Source organism: Schistocerca piceifrons, chromosome 3 (assembly GCF_021461385.2).
Source record: "Schistocerca piceifrons isolate TAMUIC-IGC-003096 chromosome 3, iqSchPice1.1, whole genome shotgun sequence".
Lineage (NCBI taxonomy): Eukaryota > Metazoa > Arthropoda > Insecta > Orthoptera > Acrididae > Schistocerca > Schistocerca piceifrons.
Window position 1 is genome coordinate 341,418,193 of NC_060140.1, and position 16,413 is coordinate 341,434,605.

At 42.5% G+C, this 16,413-nt stretch overlaps 1 protein-coding gene across 1 annotated transcript in view; it reads right to left on the reverse strand.

Annotated features, from left to right (window-relative positions):
• The window catches only part of LOC124789932 (nudC domain-containing protein 1), a 154,731-nt gene extending 142,174 nt beyond the window's left edge, over window positions 1-12,557 (reverse strand). The window contains exon 1 of the mRNA XM_047257457.1: window positions 12,322-12,557. Within this exon, the coding sequence (XP_047113413.1) occupies window positions 12,322-12,424 (103 nt within the window). The 5' untranslated portion in view covers window positions 12,425-12,557. The remainder of the gene's footprint in view (window positions 1-12,321) is intronic.
• Between the last annotated feature and the right edge of the window lie 3,856 nt (window positions 12,558-16,413).

Below are 16,413 nucleotides of genomic sequence, written 5' to 3' on the forward strand. Positions count from 1 at the left end.
GACCCCTTGTGAGCATGAGAAGCCGAAGAAGTTGGACACTTCTCCGGCTTAGAAGCGGGGACGGACGTCCCCGATGGGTGGGATGGTGTTGCTCCTGAGGTAGGTGAGGCTGGAAGTGCAGCGGGAAGACATATGGCCGAACTTCCAGCACTTGAAGCACCGCATCGGGGGAGGGATATAGGGCTTGACGTCACATCAGTAGACCATCACCTTGACCTTTTCCGGTAACGTATCACCCTCGAAGGCCAAGATGAAGGCACCGGTAGCAATCTGATTTTCCTTTGGACCCCGATAAACGCGCCGGACGAAATGTACACCTCGGCGCTCTAAGTTGGCGCGCAGCTCGTCATCAGACTGCAAAAGAAGGTCCTTATGGTAAATAACTCCCTGAACCATATTTGCAGTTGTGGGAGATGGATCTTCGTGTTAGGGACAAGGAGACAGTAATTCAGGTGTTTAGGCGAGCTGCAAATGTGGGTGGTATAAATTACAAGCAGTTATTGTCACTGGATCCACAATGGAGGAACCCCAGTTTCCACTAGTAGGCTGTTCACAGGGCTCATCCAGAAAGCTCCCGTCACAAGCTGAACTCCACAGTGGTGTATAGGGTCCAGCTAAGGGCGATGCTGAACCATATGCCAGGCTCCCACAGTCAAGGCGGTAATATACAAGGGCTTTGTACAGCTGCAACAGTGTAGGATGATCTGGACCCCAGTCAGTGCGGCTCAGGCATCAAAGAATGATAAGGTGCTGCCAGCACTTTTGCTTAAGCTGGCAAAGATGGGAAAGAATCAAAAACCAGTTCTGAAAAGCGATAAGAGTCCATTACATTATGGAGATGGCCATCAATATAAAGTTGTGGGTGGGGGTGAATTGTACAACGGTGACAGAAGTGCATGATGCAAGTCTCAGTGGCTGAAAACTGAAAGCCGTGGGTGAGGGACCATGACTGCGCCTTTCTTATGGCTAACTGCAGTCAAAGTTCAGCCACACCAATAGTACATTACAAAAAGGAAATACAGAAGTTGCAGAGCTGTTTTGAGACCATTAATGGCCACTGAAAAGAGAGGGATGCTCAGTATACAGACCTGCGGGACCCCATTCTCTTGGATGTGCAGGGAACTGTGTGAAGCATCGACTAACTCTGAAGGTGTAGAATGATAAAAAATTCTGTATAAAAATCTGGAGCGGGTCCCAGAGACCCCACTCATGTAATGTAGTGAGGATGTGATGTTGTCATGTGGCGTTATACGCTTTCGTAAGGTCAAAAAAGATGGCAATAAGGTGACGACCACATGAAAAGGCTGTTTGGCACACTCCAGGTATACCAAGTTATCAGTGGTGGAGCGACCCTGGAGAAAACTGCCCTGGGTTGGAGCCAGAAGGCCTCAAGACTCAAAGAGCCAACACAACCACTGGCTCACCATAGGTTCAAGCAGCTTGCACAGAATGTTGGTGAGGCTAATAGCATGATAGCCATCCACATCTAGCACAGCCTTAGCAGGTTTTAGCACTGGAATAATTATACTTTCTCGTCACTGCGATGGGTATTTTCCATCACTCCGTATGCAGTTGAAGATGGCAAGGTCGGGCTAGTAATCCATTGATAGATGTTTAATCATTTGGTGATGGATGTGCTCTGGCCCAGGGATTCTGTTGAGGTAATGTCCAAGGGCACTCAGAAATTCCCACTCACTGGATGGAGCACTATATGGCTCAGGGTTGGGATGTAGTAAAAGAAGGGTGTTGTCACCCACCCACTGTTTTAGGGTACAAAAGGCAGGGTGGTAATTCTCCGATGCAGAGAATCAAGCATAATGCTCAGCATAACAGTCTGTGAATGTGTCTGGGTCAGTACATTAAAAGCTTGATGTGCAGAAGTCCCTGGCGTACCTGAAGTGGTCTAATATCCATAAAGGCATCTGATCTTAATCTAAACCTGGGAAAGGGTTTGTGTTCCAATGGTGGAGATGTACCGTTCCCAGCACTCCTGCTTCTGTCTCTTAATTAGTTGACAGATCCGGGCATGGAGCCATTTGAAAACAGTGAGGTGCTCCACTGATGGGTGCCGCTTGTAACATTAGAGGGTCCACCTATGACCTCTAATGGCCACAGCAATTTCTGGCAACCACCAAGGCACTGTTTTCCACCAAGGGCACCTGAGGAAAAAGGGATTGCTGAATCAAGTGCAGAAACAATAGTCCTAGAAACATTCTGGGTCACCACATCAATGTTGCCCAGCAATGTTGGAGATCCAACGGTGGTAGCAGAGGTGAAAGTGTCCCAGCCAGACTTGGTAAGAGCCCATCTTGGCAACCGTTCAGGTGAGAAACTACGAGGGACAGGGGGCCGTGGGGGGGGGGGGGGGGGGGGGGGGGGGGGCAGGAAGAGTGGAAAGTGGTCACAGGGGAAATGGTGCTCTGCACAGCTGACACACATGGGAAAGGGGCACAAGGAATGATGTTCGTGTGTGACAGACATCTGCAGTCCCGGCATTTGGTGCAGGCATTTCAAAGAGAGGACACAAATTTCCAATATTTGAAGCAACACATAGGGGAGAGGAACATAGGGTTTAATGTCACACCACTATCATTAGCTTGACCTTTTCAGGCAATGAATCACCTTCAAACGTCAAGATGAAGGCACTAGTAGCAACCCTGTTGTCCTTAGGTCTGCTATACACACAGCTTATGAAGTGTACACCTCATCGCTGTAGATTGGCATGCAACTCATCATCAGACTGCAAGAGCAGATCTCTGTGGAATATACTACCCTGGACAATGTTTAAGCCCTTATGGGGGGTGATTTTAACAATACTGACCCGTTCCGCATTTTGGACGTTCCTGCCACTTCCCCGAACTGGTCCTCCAAGTTCTCTACAAAAAAGGGGCTTGCCGTTTAAAAGGATTCTGCATCAGACCTGGCACAAACTAATATTGCTGAGAATGCATCTGTCCGTGATCTTTAGCCCCCTGTTCCTCCCAGGTTGTATCCAGTGAAGGGAACAATTTGGGGTCTTAACTGTCAGCACTCTACTGGCCTTTTCCTCACTTAGAGACTGCTGGGGCCATTCGACAACCAGCATCAGACAAACTCATCTGCTTCACTGCGAGAAATCCGATCTGATGCCACCCACTCCGATCAGGGGCTCTCCCCACGGGCGTCACACAGGCATAGCAAAGGCCACCTGGCACAATGGCCATTACTGGGAGGCCTGGTGCCCCGAGAAGATGGGTATCTACTCCTTGGGATATATGGGTAGTTTGCAGCTCAGGCATCAGCAAGTGCGATCCCTGTGTTGTCAGGAGGCTATAACTAAGAGGGTACATGACAATTCCTCCTCCCCCCCCCCCCCCCATGATGGATGATGGACTGGTTACTGTGCTGGATATAGGATGCAGGAAGATCCATTATCATCATGGGTGCAGGAGATGACAGCAAACAATGAAAGTACAGTATGCACCCTGTAAGACGTCCTTCTCCTAAAGGCTGGATGATCGGGGCCCTTACATTAAAATAATAGGTGCAGAAGTTCTCAGCGCATGATGCACCACATACGGCGTCCTTCCCCAAATGGACCACACATCTGTAGAATTCGGAAAGGTGGAGGTCTAACCCTAGAAGGGGACCATAATAGATTAGGCTGAAAAGTAGGTGACTCCTTTTACGTACCTTGTACGACGGACAAGAATACCCCAGGTCTATTCTAACCTCCTAACCCAAACAGTGGATGAAGGGGGGTGGCCACTTGTGAAACCAGTCAAGTGATCTACGAACAAAGCTGCAACCACTGTGCTGCTTTCTATGTGGGCATAACAAGCCATCTGTCCACATGAATGGCCACTGAAACTGTCGCCAAGAGACAAATGGACCATCTAGTTGCTGAACGTGCTGTCCAACACAACACAACACAACACAACACAACACGCTTCACTTCAATGACTGTTTCACAGTGTGTCAACTGGATACTTCCCACCAACACCAGCTTTTCTGAACATCTGAACTGCACAAATGGGAACTCTCCTTGCAATATACCCTATGTTCCTGTAAACTCCCTGGTCACAACTTTCCCTAGTCCCTGTCCTTCAGCCACCTATCTCCTTCCCTGGTCCCACTCCAGCACTACGCACAGCCTTCTAGTCCACTAATGCGCCCATTAGTCAGTCAGTCAGTGTCTCTCTCTCTCTCTCTCTTTCCCCTGCCTTTACCTCGCTCCTTTTCCACTACCCTTCCCTTCCCCCCCCCCCCCCCCCCCACCAATCTCCCGAGCACCTAGTAGCATTACCACACCCTCAGCTCGTTCCTACATGCTTCATGCTTCCACGCATGCAGCACTACACCTTGCCCCCCAGCCCTACTCTGCTATCGCTCCCCACCACAACCTCTTCTTTATCCTACCCCACATACTGCCTCTCCCATCAGATACAGTTGCTTGCTGACCTCTGTGTGTGAGTTGTGCTTGTGTGAACGTGTGTATGTGTTTTCTACCGTAGAAGGAGGCCTTCTGGCCAGAAGCTCAAATGTTACGCATTCTTCTTATTATGCCTGTCTATGACTCAACATCTCCTCTATATGGCAAGTAGCAATCTGTCCTTTTCATAATATTCTCGTTATTCCATCCTAGATTCTCCACTGTTTGATTTTGAGTTTAAACAATATGTTTCATTACATGAAAGCAGTTCCACGTGGCAGAGGGTACCCTGTACCACTACACCAGTCATTTCCTTTCCTGTTCCACTTGGAAACAGAATGAGGGAAAAATAACTATCTATATGCCTCCATATCAGCCCAAATTTTTCGTATCTTCATGGCCTTTACATGCAATGATGTAGAGGGCAAGAGAGTCAATCTGCAGTCAGCTTCAAATTCCAGTTCTCTAAATTTTCTTAATAGTGCGCCTTAAAAAGAACATCACTTCCCTCCAGGAATTCCCATTTGAGTTCCCAAAGTATCCCCATAAAACTTGCATTTTGATTGAGCCCACTAGTATCAAATCTAGCACCCCTCCTCTGAATTGCTTCAATGGCTTACTGTAATCTGATTTGGTATGGATCCCTAACACTCAAGCATTATAGGTCACACTAGTGACCTATATGTGATCTCTTTTACATACAAATTACAATTTCTCAGAATTCTCCCAATAAACTGAAGTCGACTATTTGCTTTTCCTACCACAATCCTCACATGCCTGTTCCATTTCATATCGCTTTGCAATGTTACTCCAAGATATTAAAATGATATGACTGTGTTAAGCACGACACTTCTAATGCTGTATCCAAACATCATGGGCTTGTTTCTCCTACCCATCCGCATTAACTTACATTTTGCTAAATTTAGAGCTATGTGCTATTCATCACACCAACTATAAATTTTGTTCAAGTCATCTTGTATCCTCCTACAGTCACTGAACTTCGACACCCTACCATACATCACAGCATCATCAGTAAACAACACTTCAACGATACAGATAGCCGTACCGTAGCTGTAACCACAACGGAGGGGTATCTGTTGAGAGGCCAGACAAACGTGTGGTTCCTGAAGAGGGGCAGCAGCCTTTTCAATAGTTGCAGGGGCTACAGTCTGGATTATTGACTGATCTGGCCCTGTAACACTAACCAATACGGCCTTGCTGTTGTGGTACTGCGAACGGCTGAAAGCAAAGGGAAACTACAGCCGCAATTTTTCCCGAGGGCATGCAGCTTTACTGTATGATTAAATGATGACAGCATCCTCCTGGGTAAAATATTCCGGAGGTAAAATAGTCCCCCATTCAGATCTCCGGGCGGGGACTAGTCAAGAGGACGTCGTTATCAGGAGAAAGAAAACTGGCGTTCTACGGATCGGAGCGTGGAATGTCAGATCCCTTAATCGGGCAGGTAGGTTAGAAAATTTAAAAAGGGAAATGGAAAGGTTAAAGTTAGATATAGCGGGAATTAGTGAAGTTCGCTGGCAGGAGGAACAAGACTTTGGTCAGGTGAATACAGGGTTATAAATACAAAATCAAATAGGGGTAATGCAGGAGTAGGTTTAATAATGAATAAAAAAATTGGAGTGCGGGTAAGCTACTACAAACAGCATAGTGAACACATTAATGTTGCCAAGATAGACACGAAGGCCACGCCTACTACAGTAGTACAAGTTTATATGCCAACTAGCTCTGCAGATGACGAAGAAATTGAAGAAATGTATGATGACATAAAACAGAAATTATTCAGGTAGTGAAGGGAGACGAAAATTTTAACAGTCATGGGTAACTGTAATTTGACAGTAGGAAAAGGAAGAGAAGGAAACGTAGTACATGAATATGGACTGAGGCTAAGAAATGAAAGAGGAAGCCGCCTGGTAGAATTTTGCACAGAGCATAACTTAATCATAACTAACACTTTGTTAAAGAATCATGAAAGAAGGTTGTATAGATGTAAGAACCCTGGAGATACTAGAAGGTTTCAGATAGATTATATAATGGTAAGACAGAGATTTAGGAACCAGATTTTAAATTGTAAGACATTTCTAGGGGCAGATGTGGACTCTGACCACAATCTATTGGTTATGAACTGTAGATTAAAACTGAAGAAACTGCAAAAAGGTGGGATTTTAAGGAGATGGGACCTGGATAAACTGACTAAACCAGAGGTTGTACAGAGTTTCAGGGAGAGCATAAGGGAACAATTGACAGGAATGGGGGGAAAGAAATACAGTAGAAGAAGAATGGGTAGCTTTGAGGAATGAAATAGTGAAGGCAGCAGAGGATCAAGTAGGTAAAATGACGAGGGCTAGTAGAAATCCTTGGGTAACAAAAGAAATACTGAATTTAATTGGTGAAAGGAGAAAATACAAAAATGCAGTAAGTGAAGCAGGCAAAAAGGAATACAAACGTCTCAAAAATGAGATTGACAGGAAGTGCAAAATGGCTAAGGAGGCATGGCTGGAAGACAAATATAAGGATGTAGATGCTTATCTGGCTACAGGAAAATTAAAGAGACCATTGGAGAAAAGAGAACCACTTGCATGAATATCAAGAGCTCAGATGGAAACCCAGTTCTGAGCAAAGAAGGGAAAGCAGAAAGGTGGAAAGAGTATATAGAGGGTCTATACAGGGGCGATGTTCTTGAGGACAATATTATGGAAATGGAAGAGGATGTAGATGAGGATGAAATGGGAGATATGATTCTGTGTGAAGAGTTTGACAGAGCACTGAAAGACCTGAGCCGAAACAAGGCCCCTGGAGTAGCCAACATTCCATTAGAACTACTGATAGCCATGGGAGAGCCAGTCCTGACAAAACTCTACCATCTGGTGAGCAAGATGCACGAGACAGGCAAAATTCCCTCAGTCTTCAAAAAACATATAATAATTCCAATCCCAAAGAAAGCAGGTGCCGACGGATGTGAAAATTACCAAACTATCAGTTTAATAAGACACAGCTGCAAAATACTAACGTGAATTCTTTACAGACGAATGGAAAGACTGGTAGAAGCCGACCTCGGGGAAGATCAGTTTGGATTCCGTAGAAATGTTGGAACACGTGAGGCAATACTGACCTTACGACTTATCTTGGAAGAAAGATTAAGGAAAGGCAAACCTACGTTTCTAGCATTTGTAGACTTAGAGAAAGCTTTTGATAATGTTGACCGGAATACTCTCTTTCAAATTCTGAAGGTGGCAGGAGTAAAATACAGGGAGCAAAAGGCTATTTACAAATTTTACAGAAAGCAGATGGCAGTTATAAGAGACGAGGGACATGAAAGGGAAGCAGTGGTTGGGAAGGGAGTGAGACAGGGTTGTAGCCTCTCCCCGATGCTATTCAATCTGTATATTGAGCAAGCAGTAAAGGAAACAAAAGAAAAGTTCGGAGTAGGTATTAAAATCCAAGGAGAAGAAATAAAAATGTTGAGGTTTGCCGATGACATTGTAATTCTGCCAGAGACAGCAAAGGACTTGGAAGAGCAGTTGAACGGAATGGACAGTGTCTTGAAAGGAGGATATAAGATGAACATCAACAAAAGCAAAATGAGGCTAATGGAATGTAGTAGAATTAAATGGGGTGATGCTGAGGGAATTAGATTAGGAAATGAGACACTTAAAGTAGTAAAGGAGTTTTGCTATTTGGGGAGCAGAATAACTGATGATGGTCGAAGTAGAGAGGATATAAAATGTAGACTGGCAATGGCAAGGAAAGCATTTCTGAAGAAGAGAAATTTGTTAACATCGAGTATTGATTTAAGTGTCAGGAAGACCTTTCTGAAAGCATTTGTATGGAGTGTAGCCATGTATGGAAGTGAAACATGGACGATAAATAGTTTGGACAAGAAGAGAATAGAAGCCTTTGAAATGTGGTGCTACAGCAGAATGCTGAAGATTAGATGGGTAGATCACATAACTAATGAGGAGGTATTGAATAGAATTGTGGAGAAGAGGAGTTTGTGGTACAACTTGACTACAAGAAGGGATCGGTTGGTAGGACATGTTCTGAGGCATCAAGGTATCACCAATTTAGTACTGGTGGGCGGCGTGGAGGGTAAAAATCGTAGAGGGAGACTAAGAGATGAATACACTAAGCAGATTCAGAAGTATGTAGGCTGCAGTAGGTACTGGGAGATGAAGAGGCCTGCACACGACAAAGTAGCATGGAGAGCTGCATCAAACCAGTCTCAGGACTGAAGACCACAACAACAACATGTCTTCTTCTGTGGGCCTAATCCAGCATTTCCCACTGGGTTGCATATGCTTTAGCAAGACCTGCTCAGCTTGTTCATCAACTTTAAGAACTTCTGCAAAGTATTTCTTCTTCAAACATGACTTTCTAGTGACAGTCAACTCTGACAGTACAAAGTCTCCTATAGTAAGTTTCAAGGATTCTTCACTATCATTTTCATGGTTATGAAGTGATATCACTCTTGCAATCTCTTTGGCAGATGTAGCAGAAACCCTTATAACTCCCTCTTTAACTGCTATAATGCAATAGAGTTTGTGCAATCCTGGAATAGGCTGTACGCCTTTCCAACGATTATCCAACATAGCCATTGCTGAATTAATTTCTTCAGATGATAAGTAGAGGGTCATAATCCCTTTCAGTTTCTCCTTGACGCACTTGTAAATATCATAGGGGGTGTTAATAGTAACCCTCCGTGATTTTACAGTTCTCCACACTCTTCTTTTCATGGTACCACCAATGCCATCAACTCCACCTTTACTGTGAAAACTGGCAAAAAAAAAAAAAGATCCAGTCACCAGTAATGCCAAAGTCAGCTTGTAAATATGTAACATTTAATAATGTGAAGCGATTCTTGAATTGCGCTGTGTAACCATTGGAGAAAATCTCGACTCTTTGACGATAAGGAAATTCTTTCTTTAGGTCCTGAAAAAGCAGCTTAAGCACTGTCCAAACTGAATATTTATTGTGGGACAAGTCATCGCTAACAATGGCATAGCTGCGTATGGTGCCATTGTTAATCCAGGCCACAGCTGTAAATATAGCTGTCTGCTGTTGGTGCCAGTGAGCACTCTGGATATCATCCTGACAAACAGAAGTACAATTTTCAGCATAGTCAACCTGTAAAACCAAATCGTGATTACTGAAATTTACTTCTGCATCCTCAAAGTATTTTGATTGCTTCTTCGTAACATAACAGTACAGTTTGAATCCCGAAGCTGTTTCTCTATTTCTTTAATAGCATTCAAAACTGTCCCAACTGTTTCTATACGCTGGGGGCGACCTTCAACATCTTTCCATTGAGTCCATTCAAGCTCACTGTTCAGTACTTCTTCATCAACAAGGCTCTTCGCATTTAAAGTGTTACACTTTTCGCAGGCACTGGACATACACTTATAATTTTCTGTGTCACAAACAAGAATGCTAACTAAATCTTGGGCTCTACTTGAAAATGTATTGGTTTCTCTTGCAAAGTTTTCAACCAAATACTGTATGTTTGCGTGGTATCGACAAATACACACATTATGTGGCATAAATGATACAGGGTGGACGAAGAGAGAAGAATTTTGATTTTTTTATCTGACACTCTGGATATTCAAGAATAAATTGTTCATATGCTTCAGATATTGTCATTACCATATAGCACTTCTGTCTCTGTTCTCTTTCTCTAGTTTCAGGGTTCTTGACACTAACCACATCTTTTCTTCCTGGTTCTTTTCGGCTTATGTCGTCACAAAGGTAGAAGTTCTTAATTTTATTTTCTGTATCTGCACTGAGAAACTTACTCCCTTTCTTGTAAATATATTTTTTAAGTTTATTTGCACCTTCAGGCAGCTCATTGTTAAACAGCTTTGCCACTACATCCTTTCGTTTCCTTGGGCTGCATGGTAAGCTTTTCTTCACCTTATTTACCGCCTTCCCAAGTGATCTTTTGGAACTATGATTTAGAGGGTGACAGAATGCAAGATGAAGTGGGACTTTGAGAAGAAATTTTGTTCTTTTCTCAATGTCTCCTTTGTCTTTCCATATCTTGCATACGTTTAAGTTTCTTTTGATCATCCTGCAAGGCATCTTTAATTTTTTCTCTCCGTAACTTATCTCTTTTGCATTCCTTTTCTAACATTGCCTGATACTGAATTGGAGTTTGCTTCAGTTTTTCCCTAAACTTGTGGCACCTTTCAGTGGATGACATGCTTGTCCTATAATAAATTACAAGAATAACACTTCCAGCTGGTTGATAATAATAACAATCACAACAATAATATCAACAATAACAATAAATGTGTGTTTTGTTGCAGTAAAATTTCCTTGTTACAAAGTTCTGGTATCACGGTAACAGCTCTAACACTTTGACATGTCACACCCGAAATGCGTTTCTTGACATAAGAGTGTTCCTACAAAAAATATTATAATTCAAAGTTGTAGCCCATGTAACTAACCTCACTTTCACAAACTTTCAACTTAACATAACATGAAACTAAACTGATAAACAAATAATGTCTATTTCTATGTTGCGGGTGTGACAGAAATTCCGTATTTTGTTTTTTTTAAGATTCAGATCTTCTTTACCTTTATTATAAATGTAAAACCACAGTTACAGCTTCACAATTATCCACAGAGTATATGCACAACACATGGACACTACTTCAAAGACACTAGTCTGTAGGGCGGCCAACATTTCACATTAAATTTTACAATTTTTTTCCCTGACACCAAGAGTAAGTTTGTAACTGTTTTACACCTTTCAGGCCAGGATATAATGAACCCTAGGATTAGTTTCTGCTTCCTTGACCTTTTGGCTACAGAAGAATATGCCAAACTTTAAGATCTTTTAAACTTTATTTTTTATTATGAAAGGTCCTTTCACATGGAATGACCCTGAATTAAATTAGGTGACACTGAGAAAATTACATTCGGCATTCGGAAATCAGACACTTAAAGTAGCAGATGATTTTTGCTATTTGGGCAGCAAAATGACTGATGATGGTCGAGGTAGAGAGGATATAAAATGTTGATAGGCAACGAAAACGTTTCTGAAGAGGAATTTGTTAACATTGAGTATAGGCTTAAATGTGAGGGTGCCTTTTCTAAACGTATTTGTATGGAGTGTATTCATGAACGGAAGTGAATCATGGATGATAAGCAGTTTGGATAGGAAGAGAATAGAAGCTTTTGAAATGTGGTGCTAAGGAAGAATGCTGAATATTAGATGGGTAGATCACATAACTAATGAGAAAGTAATGAATACAATTGGGGAGAAGATGAATTTGTAGTACAACTTGACTAGAGGAAGGGATTGGTTGGTAGACCACGTTCAGATGCATCAAGGGATCACCAATCTAATATAGATGGGAAGTGTGGAGGGTAAAAATCGTTGAGGGAGAACAACACATAACTACACAAAGTAGATTCAGAAGGATCTAGGTTTCAGTAGTTATTCAGAATTGAAGAGGCTTGCGCAGGATACAGTAGCATGGAGAGCTGCATCAAACAAGTCTTTGGGCTGAATACCACGAGTGCTAAGTGTCAATACACTTTCTATGACCTCAAATCTTGAATTACAGATACGTATATTCGGTTTGAAAAGGGCTGTACAACAGACACAGCATCAAACAGCAATGCAAGAGAAAAATATCCACCATAATTAACTCAGTATTGTCAATTCGTAGGGTGTCATTATTGTTCTACAAATAGGACTTTTTTGACTTCTCTACTTGAAACACGAAGTAGAACTTTGCAAAGAGTGCATCCAGATCAAGGCAATCAATGTTGGTCTTCAATCAACAATGCGAAAAGTGGATCAGATTTTCTTATTAACATCTACAATACATCAAACATTGCACTGTTTAAAAACAAACGGCTTGTGAAGAAAGTAAAAAGTTACTTACCATCTTCCAAGTTGTATTGATAACAGGGTACGGGGTCAATCGATAACTTGTAACCAGCAAATTCAGGATCAAGTAAATCCCTACTAGGCCTCAATTCAATCATAACGCTACACGAATGTTTACTTCAAAGTTCACATGAAGTCCGAAGACCGAAACAGAAACGAATCTCACTCAGTCGCAATCGACTGATATCGGCTATCGGTATATCACTCGCAATCGCAGTAATTGCGAGGTGTGTTTCGATTACCACACATCTAAACCACAGTGTCTAAACTCTGTGAAGTAAATCACCAAACAGGTAGAAAATAGTACGGGGAGTAAAAATACAACGGTTTAGACTGCGAAATCAAGGAGGTATCAATGATGACAACACACTTATTTATTTGTAAATCACACTGCGAACTTAACGAGCAAATGAATACGAGACGACTAGCGTTCGGCCGAAATCGATGTGTTAAATATAGCATGCATGCACTAAACGAAGACACGTTGGGGTCAATATGTTAATTTGACGTTCACGTTCAAGTTCGTTGGATTCACCAACTCGCAACCAAATTATCATCTTTGATTCTAACGTAGACCTCGGGCTAAGTCTGTCACCAAAAGCGACTCATACGAAAATACCCTGCGGTGGTTTCTGCGTGTTACGATCAAACGAAGAGTGAAAACAATGTCACAAGAAACTGACGATAGCGAGATACGAATTCGTGTCTGGATCACGTAACACGATTTCGTTCATTAACTTAATTTAGTCTAATTTATTTCTGTCTATATATCTTCTTTTACAACGGCATTAGACACGCTATTTTCCAAGTTTAATGCAAAATAACAAAATTGCTTTATAATTTACCATTGATAGAGAAAAAAATGTCTTCAAAATAATGACAATGATAACCGATAATCGACAGTGACCAGAAGCTGTAGATACGGCAGAACACAGAGAACATTTTTTTTATTTTACGTTATTTTTTTTAGTACCTCAATATGTAACAATGATAAGCGCTAATAGTTGCATATTAATTTACGCACAATCTTACAGCCATAAGGAGAGTAAACAAATTTATATATGATTGCCATACTGAATAAAAATCGAAAACATTTACACAAATTGAAATACTATTGCTCATATTTGTTCTAACACACAGCAACACACAACACAGTCTACCACTTAAACTACACGTTCTCTTGTTCTGTATTTTCAGAACTACACTTGGTCATCTTTTTTGTGAAGTGTTATGTGTCGTTTAGGCAAACATTTCACACTCCTTGTGTTTTACAAGGAAAGATGATCGTGACAGAAAAATATTAAGTAGGTAAGTTGCAGAACATATACTGCGCACGGGTGTTTGTTTTCTTAAGGGTAGACATTAAATGCGAGGTGAGGAATACGAGAAAATGAGGTGACCACAAATAAACGGCTTCACCTTTGTGGGTGGGGCTTTTACGTTTTGGCGTCGCGGCTTATTGGTGGTTTGACCATCAACGAGCAAGCGCACTCTCCAAGAATGATAACAAAAGACAGGATGGTTTTCAAGTTTTGTAACGGTTTTGTCAAGTTGAGCCTTCGAAGGGTATTCTATTCAATTGTGATCTATTCAATTTCACGATTCACACTAATGATCTGTACACCCATTTGGGGAAATCTATGTTTGTAAAAGAAATGATAATTGGATCCTTTTATCGCCCCAAGACTCCTATCCTGATATAACCGAAAACTTCAGAGAAAACCTCAGTTTCCCAATCATACTGTAATCATCAATGGAGACTTATATCATCCAACAATTAATTGGGACAATTACAATTTCATTCGTGGTGGGCGTGATAAGACAGCCTGTGCAACTTTACTAAATGTCTTCTCTGAAAACTACCTAGAACAGATAGATACTCCGCTCATGATGAGAATATATTGGATCTAATGGCAGCAAATACACCTGACCTCTTTGAGGATGTCCACATCAAAACTGGCATCAGTGACCATGATGCGGCTGTGGCAACAGTGATAACTAAAACAAGCTGAAAGATTTTTAGATTCAGTAAACTAGATAAAAAAAATCAGTAGTGTTGTGGGAGTCGGCAGAAGAACACCTGTGAATGCATAAGAAACGCAGCATTATTCTGCAGCGACAAGTGCACAGACGATCTGCTTTACTCTTTGATTTTTATTAGTATTCTTTGTATTGACTAGTGTTTTGAGTTATATGGTGTTCGAGCTTGAGAAAAAATAAAAAAGTTATTGCTTGGCTACTACATTGCATCTCTTCAGCAGACGGAGATAAGTGGTAGTTGACCAAAGTGGTGACCCTGACGTGATTGAATTCCGTTTTTGAAGAGCAAATGCAGCACTGATCTGTATCGTCTACCGCAGAGTCTGAGCATCCGCTCGACTCAGAGCATTAGAGGCACCCAAGGACGAGGTTCTCTGCCTACATACGATGACAGACAGGAAGTGATGCGACAATAGCAAACTGCGAATCCGTGCTGTATGCGCAGACAGTTAAGCACAACATGGTCCGTCACATCAGGACTACACCCAGTCAACCAGTATCTCAGTGCTCACGCCGGTTAGCTCCTGATCATTTCGCTGCAGCGAAGACAGAATTCGAAGAACTCCTGCGCTCAGGAATCATCCATAGACCTGACAGCCCGTGGTTATCACCATTTTATCTAGTAAAGAAGAAAGATGGGGCCGGGAGATCATGTGGACACTACCAAGCACTCAATACCCGTACTATTCCCGACCGCTATCCGATACCACATATTAATGATTTTACGCATGCGCTGACAAGCGCGACCATTTTTAGTATCATTGATGGCCAGAAAGCACATCACCAGATACCAGTAGCTCCTGCTGATATACCGAAGACAGCTGTCACGACACCATTCGTGTTATCTTAATACCTCCATATGCCATTTGGTTTGAAAAATGCGGCACAAACTTGGCAACGGTTTATCGACAAAGTACTAAGAGGTTTACCGTACTGCTTCGCATACCTCGATGATATCCTGGTCTTTTCAGCATCTGAGAAATTGCACGAGCTGCATTTAAAAACTGTTTACAAACACATTGATGCATATGGCATTTCGGTCAACGAATCAAAGTGTTTACTTCAGTGACGTCAGGTGCCATCCTTGGGATACTCAGTGACAGCAGCCGACATCAGCCCACTGCAAGATAAATTTGCCATTATCGAAGAGATGGCTCGCTCTGTTGATTATCAACTGAGCCAATTCCTTGGAGCAGTTAATTTCGACATACAACATCTGCCTAATGTGGCGGCCATCCAGGCACCTTTGACTTCAGCACTAGCCAGCAAGGATGCAGTGGGCAAATGACCTTTGCAGTGGACACCAGAGATGTTGATGGCATTCGATAAGACCAAGGCATGTCTACATCAGACAATCATGTTGACACACCCAGTTCCTCAGGCGCGATTGGTAATTGTGGATGCTAGTCAGCAAGCCATTGCTGAAGCTCTACATCAGCATGGCGAAGGCCACTGGCAGCCCCTGGGCTGTGAAATGGAGTGCTTACGATAGGGAATTGATGGCAATTTATCAAGCTGTCAGGCATTTCCAGCCACAAGTGGAAGCCAGGCCATTCACGATTTTCACAGACCACAAGCCAATTACTTTCGCCTTCAGTAGGAACAAGGATGGCTGTTCACCACGATAACTTAGACAACTTGAATTCATCACCCAATTCACAACAGACCTGCAGCATATAATAGGAGCTGAGAACGTCATGGCAGATTTCCTGTCTCGCTTGGAATCCATCTCTCAGGCTATTGACTACAAGAAGCTGGCTGCTGCGCAAGAGACAGACCAACAACTCCAGGTTATGTCTGAGGCAAATACAATCTGCTGGTGAACGTTTGCGAGTTTGGTGCGATGTATCACAAGGAAAACCGAGACATTTTGTACCTAAGAAATTGCGACGGCAATTATTTGACAGTTTCCATGGGCTGGCTCATCCGAGAATAAACGCCAGTGTCAAGCTGATGATGGGCAGATTTGTGTGGCGCAACATAAAGAAGGACTGCTGTAGTTGGGCAAAAACGTGCTTAGATTGTCAGAGGACCAAGGTTTGACAAC